The 8,637-nt window shown below is 43.2% G+C and overlaps 1 protein-coding gene across 2 annotated transcripts in view; it reads right to left on the bottom strand.

Moving 5' to 3' along the window:
* Nucleotides 1-534: 534 nt before the first annotated feature.
* FBXO40 (F-box protein 40) overlaps nucleotides 535-8,637 on the bottom strand; it is a 14,595-nt gene continuing 6,492 nt past the window's right edge. Inside the window, exons 1-3 of one of the 2 annotated variants that reach the window (XR_001861269.1) lie at nucleotides 6,994-8,631; nucleotides 4,372-4,864; nucleotides 535-1,220 (exon numbers count right to left, since the gene is read on the bottom strand). Coding sequence is in view for 1 of the 2 variants with exons in the window: in XM_017731991.1 (XP_017587480.1) it covers nucleotides 4,667-4,864; nucleotides 6,994-8,637 (1,842 nt within the window). In the remaining variant the exon portion in view is untranslated. Of the gene's footprint in view, nucleotides 4,865-6,993 lie in introns of both variants that reach the window. The other variant, XM_017731991.1, reaches the window with a different exon arrangement.

Genomic DNA, 8,637 nt, shown 5'->3' with positions numbered 1-8,637 from the left:
CTTTGTTTCAAAAGAAATTGAACCCCAAAGAATATGAGACTCTTTAGTGTGGACTGCAGTGGTAAGGAAACTGTATGGGAAAGACGCCCAGAATTTCTGACAGAGATGTGCAGTGTCTCTGGAACATGCAAAGTAAAAAAGCAAAAGCCCTTCTGTAGCTACCTGGATAGCCCCAAAGTGAAGGGTAAGGAGAAAACTTTTCTTCAAATGTTTGTAGATATAATGTAGCATCAATGTGGAAAATGGATTTTTAAAAGAAGAGAGAGTTTTTCATATAAGTAAGTAACTGAACCAGGAAGGAGAAAGTGGCTATGCAAAGAAGATGGGGTCAAACCTAAAAATATTTGCTAAAATTAAATAAATATAAACCATATATTAATAATAGTCCTCAACCAGGAAAATGATAGTGAAAAGTGTAGCAGAGGACAGAAACATAATGAATATGAGGGTACAGGAACTGCCACACCTGATTTTAAGGGAAAACATACATTAATGTGATGAAACTAAGAAAACAAGCTAAGACCTGAATTTTGATGGATTTTTTAAAACCCTAGTAATTTTTATTCTTAAGAAAGCAACAAAGAGTTACAGAGTTTCCCAAAATAACAGGCACTGTTCAGATAAACTTCACTGTATCTGTACTCACTCAGTTTTGGGAGTTGCAGGGCCATCAAAAAATTCCTTCCTTCAACCCAGACTTAGGATACATGTCAGTAGGTCACCTGCCCTTTCAACCCTTAAAAATTATCATCTGCCCCATGTTACTGTATAGCACCAATTGGGAATTTCCAGAGTCTTTCTCAAGGAAATGCCTTTATCCAGAAAACCTCTGGTTTTGGCAGCACACCCCAACTTCTTTCATTCCTTTGCCTTTTTACCTGTCTCCTCTTGTCTCTCCTCACAACACCTACAAAGAGGCAGGTCTCTCTATCCAAACTCATTATCTTTTCTGTTTCCTGTCTTCTCTTGTCTTGAGTATTTTTGCCCTGCTCTGACCTTTCTGATTTCCATGATGCCTTAATTTCATTTCCACTTTTCCAGTGAGAGGAAACACTGCAAAATACATCAGCTTGGAGTGTGTGGAGTATTGCTCTTGCCCCTCACAGGACTTGTGGACAGCACAAACAAGATTAAAGTCATGAAGATCCAGAGTGTGGGGGCTGGATTGGGAACAACCTCAGTGCTCTGCTGGAACTGGATCCCCTTTTCCAGTTCAGACCCTGCCAAAACAAAAGACTATTTTGAAAAACACCAAATGCTCAGTTTCTTCTAATCAAATTCCTCAAGCTGAAATTTAGCTAAAGTTTTATTGGCCAAATTACAAACTTAAACCAGGAGCTAGGAACTTGCTGAACCTAAACTGAAGCCTCTCACCTTTTAAACAAGCCAGCATTGTGCTCACCAAGATACACAGGGCAGGAAAATTCAGTTCCTTACAGCTCCTAAATCTTCTGCTGACTCTGCTAATGGGCAGGACCATCAACACTGAGCTAGCTTGGCATGAACCTTAGATTAATAAAACTGCATCTGACACCAGCCCACACCTCTCCACTCCTGGTAAGGGTGAGATGAAGTGAGAAGCAGCTCCCTGCTGACATTGGCCAGGTGGGTATGCAGAGGTGGAAGTGTGATCTCCCCTTCCCTGTACAGCTTTGCCTCTCCCATGTCAGGTTAACCAGACTAATCTGAAGATGGCTGTGGATTTTCAGCTTTCACTGGATGTGCTGAAGGTTATTTAATCAAATTTACAGTTTACAGAAATACACCTATATATTCACAGGAGCAATATGTCTCTCTGTGAATGAACACCCTCTGTCTCTCCAGCATGCTCTGTAGGAACACCAGAAGCAAAATGATCCAATCTCCTGGATGTCCTATGCACACCCTGGCTGATCCCAAGAGGCAGAGGTTGCAATATTCCTAACTCTGACCATCAACCATCATATTTCCAAAGGTTGCATCCCCCCTGTAGTGTGACTCAGGCAGCTCCTGTGCAGGGAAGAAGCAGGATCTGTCGCAATAAGGCTGGAACTGAAGTCATGCTATCTCCAGGAGCAGGGAGGGATAAGAACAAAATCCTCTGGAACTGACAGAAGGAGGCCAGGAGCAGAATAGCAGTGGTGCTGGTACACTGGAACTAAAGGTAAAATGAGCCAAATTCACACCTAACATAGGCCAAAATTTCAGGGCAGCCACAGCAGTTTACAGCAGCTAAGTGGCTGATCATGTGAGAGATTGTTCACAGGCTGAAATTTTTCATGGTTTCCTGCCAGCCTTGAACACAGACTTATTCTAAGACCTTATTATTTAAGCAACTTTTTTTCCACCCCCCCCAAATTATCCATAAAATTATGTGGCTCCATTTAGTACCCAGCATAGATACTGGCACCCAATTTTTGGACATGCATTTGCAGATACTGCAGTCTGCAGATACAGTTACATGCTCAGCATCTTTGAAAATCAGGTACATGATAAGTGAAGAATGAGGCCCTGATGTAGAGACCTAGGAATTCTAGGTGTCTTAGGAATTCCTAGAGGCCTAGGAAGTCTAGGAATTCTGGCTGTATGTTTTCACATCTGTCAACTTTGCTGGGTAAAAGAAGGTGATAATATTGAGCAACTCATGTTATATGGAATGTTTTGAGGACAGGTGAGTTTTTGTAAGCAGCTTGAAAGGATGGCCAGTTTGTTTTTGTGCAGTGGCTTAAGCCTCAGGATGAAGGATCAGAGCGTTTGGTTCTAACTGCTCCTGGCCCAGCTTAGGTTCCCTGTGTTCATTTCCTTCAGCTCCCTCTTCATAAACCTGGGATGCTACTTGCATTTTCTGCAGCATATCTGTGCAGAGAAGTTTATTTTCATGTCTAAAGCATTATGAGACTTCCCAGAAAGGATCTCTAGGGGCAGAAAACAGAGCAGCATTAAGAAAAAAAAAAAAAAAGTGCTTCTCCTGTTCCCGGGACCATTCCACAGTCCTCACAGCTCAGACAGTATGCTCCTGAGGGTGTGTGTCTGGAGACTAAAAACATCCTCATATGGTTAAAAATCTCACAGGCACCACTTAAGCTGCAAGTGTAGACAAGGCAGAGCTGCACTCAGGGTGGTTTTGGTCACCACCCAATTCATGCCTTTGATTACCAAGCTCTCAGCCCAGGTTCATCAGCAGCCTCTCTGGGTAAGAGAGGGCTCCTTCTTGCATGGCCACCTCATCCCAGGTCTGCACCAAGATTGAGGATGGCAAGTGTGGCATGTATCCATCTGCTTGAGCTAGTTTTCACCTGACCAGCCCAGGTGAGAAGGACAGTGGTCCAGGCCAGCAAATATCCTGGCTCCCAGAGAGGTTCTCCTGCCTCAGACAGAGAGATGAAAGCCAGACCTCAGTCCTGAGCTCACACTTCTGGCTACAAGCTTAAAAAAGAAAGGGGGTGAGTCAGCACCCTGTGGCTGTGCAGTGGCTGGAAACTGTCCTAAGCTGACAAATAAATTTATGGCCATTTCAGAGGAATCTCACCCACCACCACATCCATGGCATTTCAGACTAGCACCACTGATAATGGGTTCAATTAGTGTAATGAGACAGACACTGCTGGTAACCTGCCTGTTTTCTCTCATCTGTTACCTCAGCAAGCCCATTCTGGTTTAAGTTAGTGTATTTATTAAAAAATAAACCAAATCCTAGCCACTTTTCTGCTGTGTAAAAAAAGAAAAGTTTCTCTGCTCCAGCCCATTTAACTGAAGCAAACATTACCCATACTGTTACTGAATGGGTTGCTGAATTACTTTTCTTTTATGAGAAAGAATATTATTTCTTTGACATCTTGTTTTCAATTGCTTACAATTAGAATTTGCAATTTACAACTGCAAAAGTGATTTGGTAAGGCATTCTAAAAATGACTTCAAATATTCTTTAATAGCTTTAATGAATTTTCAGATAAAACACAGAAAGTTGTTACCTTAAAATACAAAAAGTCGATTGAGTCTCTAAAATTGTTTGCTACTTGGTTACTTCTAACAAATAGCAAGTTTGTTTGCTTTGGTTTGGTTTGAATGCTCCCATGAGCTCAGCTTTAGGCTTGCACTCAACTAGGTGTGCTTGCCTGAGTCAGGGTCCTAAATGATGGTCTGTGCCTGCGCAGTAATTCCCGAGTTTTCACTGGAGTTCTAATTAATTCACATAATTTTGGGGCGTCCTTTTCTTTTGCCGCGTCTCAGAGCAGGTTAGCAGTCCCTAGGTCTGCCAGGCAGGAGGGCATCTACTTGTGCTCCAAGAACTTGGCTTTCCAGACAAAATGAAGGTGTTTCAGATCTATTTGAGCTAAGTACATTAACTGCTCTTGCCTCTCTCAGGCACATGGTACAGGAGCAGCAGCCTACCTTCAAGGATGTGAAAATGCTGATTTCAAGTAAGATCCTCATTGCTTTCTTCAAGATGCTGTATTAAACCAGGAACAGAAACATAAACAGAAAGCATGTGGTATTAGTAAGCAGTGGATGAAGTTTTAACAAATTAATGCAGGAAAAAACCGATGCAGATGTTTCAAATGCAGCTGGAGAGAAGCCAATTTTGTACGTCCAAAGGAGAGTTGGAAGCAACAATCTTTACACCTGAATTCCCAAATCTTCATCTCAAGAGCCCTGAAGGGAGCATGGCAGAGGGGAAGCAAGTTGTTCAGACTCTGCGCTTGAAAGTAGAGACCAAAGTCTTTCGAGTCTGCTCCCGAGATTCGCTCATGCCCGTCAGCAGCACGGGCTCCGTCCTGTGCTCCACCTGGTAGAAGGGACAATTCCTCAGGTGCTCCGACATGCTCGGGCTGCTGCTGCACTGCCAGTTGTGAACTCTGGAGAACAGGCTGCTGAACTGCCAGATCTAATGCAAGAGAGGGGAAAGGAATTGGGGAGAGGAAATGAGGATTTAAAATACCTGTCTGTGCTTACAGTGGGTGTGCATTACTCACCCTGGACACTCTAATGAACATCTGATTGTGCAGGCCTGGCATAGCAAGTGAAAATGGGGTCTGTATTGTTATGTACCTCGTACTTGCTGGTTTTGCTGCTTTAGTTATCGCCTGCCATTTTTAATGGGGAAGTATCCTACAGTTCGGCGTCAATCCAGAGCAGGGTATGAGGAAATTCAGGATACCTGACCACTGCACCTGTACAGAAAACTCCATCACATGTGCAGTGTGATCCCAGGTGTCTGTAAAGCAAGGGGACCACAGCATGCCTTTGTATCTCAAAGACACATATCTCAAAGAAACATGACTTCATAAGGACCTTCCAAAGCATCTATTGGCACCTACAAAGCAATTAACATTACAACACTGCTGTTATTCACCCCACCCCAGAAAAGTCTGGGAAATCTAAGGTTGAAGTTATTCCTAGAGGACGTATAAGCTCATAGAAAATAGACATGTGCTGTTAAACTTCTCCGATTCTGTTTGCAGTGATATCATGCACCATTTAATAATATATTAGCATGTAGTGATATGACTGTGATTAAGTGACTTTAATATTTGCTGTATACCATTAAATCAAGTTAATTTTTAGTCAGAGTAGATTTCTTCTCCCTAAAAATGTTTCTTCCTTGCTTAAGATTGCCTGACCCTCTCCTAGTCCTAAGTGATCATAGCTATTACACACAGTAGTACAGAAATTTGGAATAATTACGAACAATGTTTTCAAGCAGAGTCTCTGCATTGGAAACAAGATCCCTGTGTGGCCAGTACAGAGAGCTAAACTGAAAAGGGTTAGACAGTCCTTAAATTCAATGCTGCTGGTTTGAAACTGAGCTACAATAACTGAAGTTAGTTGTTGTATGATTGGGAACTGGAATATCTTCCTTTTACTGATGGAAGCCACATCCTCCAGTAAATTATTTCAGTGGCTAATTCCTGATTTGGATTGGGCTAATTCAACTTGCAGCCACCAGACTTTGTTACGCAGATTTTGAATTCACCACGTTTCATGTCTTTTTTTAACAGAGAGTGCTTTATCTTAATAAGGAGTCATTAATTGATAAGCTTCTATTTGATAGGAATCAATAGGTAGATATCTTCACGGCTCTGCATGGAAGCCAGATCCTTACATAATCTCTGGGAGTTTTTCCTGGATCTCTAAATTATTTGTTTCTAGGTCTTTGTCTTGTCATCTTGGTTAGGCTGAAGTCTCATGCTACTCTTCTGAACAGTTTTATATAACAGTGGACTTGTCACTGTTAGGTTAATCATTGGACTTGATGATCTTAAAAGTCTTTTCCAACTTAAATGATTCTATGACTCTATGATTCAGTGTTAGAGCAGCTGCAGGGCTATCACCCAAAGAAATCCCTGTAAAAACTAATGTTCAACTAGGACTTAGACTAAGTTGTGTCTACATATTTCTTTCTAAACAACCTAAACAGCCTATAAGAGTGGTAGTGTTCCAGCACAAACAGTGGGAGACCAGCTTTGCAGAAGGTAGTTTTCTATCCCTAAGCTGCTTCCTCACTCATAGTAATCCTATGAAAACTAATTATGAAAGCCCTTGGAGACTGATGTGAATGCCTGAGCACCTTTCACAGACATTTTTCTTTGATCTTTACCTTTTTGGCATTCTAAAGCATTTTGACATACCCTAGATTGCCTTGTAAATAACAACAAAAACAACAAAAAAGTATGAATTTCAAGTTCTTCAAAAATCCATGCGTAATGCTTAAATATCAGGAATTCTTAGTTCTCAGTGCCTAGAAATGGTGCACATGCAAATGGGTTACCCAAGATGAGCTTGGGTGGGGACTTTCAGCTAGTCAGAAAATGTCTAGTTACACCTTCATCCTTTTGCTAGATGTACTGCACTCTATGGCCCTGGCCCCTGACAACAAAGCCCTCTGCAAATTCACAACCTCATGAACCTCCCCCATATAAATGTCTGCATGTTTATATGCAGCTTTTCTCACCATTCTTGTGTTTTATCTGAAGAGAACTCATGACTCTTTTTCCCAGTGTCACAGTCACTTGCCTTTTTGCGAGCTTTCCACGAAGTACCACCGTGGGAATATCTTTTTTTCTCCCAGACCAGCAGGACCATCCCCCTCTCTTGAAGAAGAGTGGCACAGATGTCCCTCATGAGCACTGACACTTGTGACAGCTGAGATAAACTGAAGCTGTCCAGGAATCCCGCAATGTACTTGAGCACTTCCACTGGGAGGCTGCTCAGCAAGTCCTTGTTTTCCCCTCGACTATCCACTGTGGAATTGCACTTTCCTGGTTCAGCAAGAAGCGTGTCCACCTCTGGCTTAATAGCAAATGTCTTGAGAGGCTTGCTGTAAATAACCTTGGCCTTAAGTCCCTCAGGGCGGAAGTGATTTTGAACAAAAGGACATCCCAAGTAGGCCAGCGGGCAGCGATGCTGGAACCATCCATCCAGGCATGACTGGATATCAGCGTGCACATTCTTGAAGTGCGATGGGAACTCGTCCCTCCTAAAGAAATGACTGCAAGTGAACGTGAAAGCTGAACTGCTTTTGTTGTGTCTTCTGGTTACACACTCAGTGTAGAGTTCCATGTGCAGTTCTGGTGGGCTGTTTTCATCCAGAATATCTGCTAGAACTGCGCTGGAGGAGAAGGGCTCCAAAGGAAAGCTGTATGTCTGTGTTGCAAAATCCACAAAGAGTCCATCAATACCTCTTGCTTCAGAAATCTCATGGCCTTTCAGCTCTTTTTCCAGAGCACACAGTAGTGTGGCTTCAACTATGTTTGTCTTAGGTAGTTCTTCTATGTTTATTCCCAGTTCTGAGGTATCCACTGACTTGTCTGAAGTTGGCACCTTGTGGCCCATTGCATCTCCTAGTCGTGCTCTTTTGCCACAGTAACTAACTGGCACTTTGAAGGTGTAGACAGTCTTTACCTCCTGGGCTTCCAAGTTCCCATAGACAAAGTCTTTTTCTCTGGGAGTGCAAGCAGCCATCTGGCCAAAGCGGATGAGCATTCCCCCATGATGTACCAGATACATGTTGTAATCAGCTACACCGACTTCCTTCTTCAGCCTCTCCAGGACCCCTTCTTGCCAGGGAGCCAGTCCATTCAGTTCTCTACTTGGTGTTACTTGTTCAGACTTTTGGCCCTTTCCCTCTTCTGCACCATCAGGTCCTTCCTTTGCCTTCTCTGTGGAGCTGGCAGCACGAGGGGCTGATGCTGTTTTCTTGGAAGCCTCCTCTGTCTTTCGTCCTGTGCTGGGTGCTGAGCCCGTTACCTGGCAAGCCAGAAGCTCTTTGCTGAAAATGTTCTCCCAGGTTTTGTAACTCCCCAGATCCATTCCCTCTTTGTCCTTTGCCAAATCTTCCCGCTCACGCTGGCTGAGCTCAGACTGGTCACTGCCCTCTTGGGAACTACAGGCAGCTCCCCCCACAGCACCCGCTTCACCACCCATGGCTTGATCCATTAGTTCTTCCAGTTCATCCTTTTTCCTCCACTCTGGAAATAATTCAGCTATTTTCAAAGTCCTGAAAAGTATCTTCTGGTCTCTGAGTGCCAAAGCTATGTCCAGACATTCTTCATTCACGGTCTCTTTCATAATATTCTTGTGCAGGGTTGTGTCTGAATCCACATTTGGCCAGCGATTCCACTCCATTGAGCAGCAGACAACACTGGCTGGACAGACCTG

This window comes from Corvus brachyrhynchos, unplaced genomic scaffold, assembly GCF_000691975.1.
Source record: "Corvus brachyrhynchos isolate BGI_N302 unplaced genomic scaffold, ASM69197v1 scaffold3, whole genome shotgun sequence".
NCBI lineage: Eukaryota > Metazoa > Chordata > Aves > Passeriformes > Corvidae > Corvus > Corvus brachyrhynchos.
Note: the sequence above shows the minus strand (reverse complement) of the source record. Positions and strands in the feature narration are given on the sequence as shown.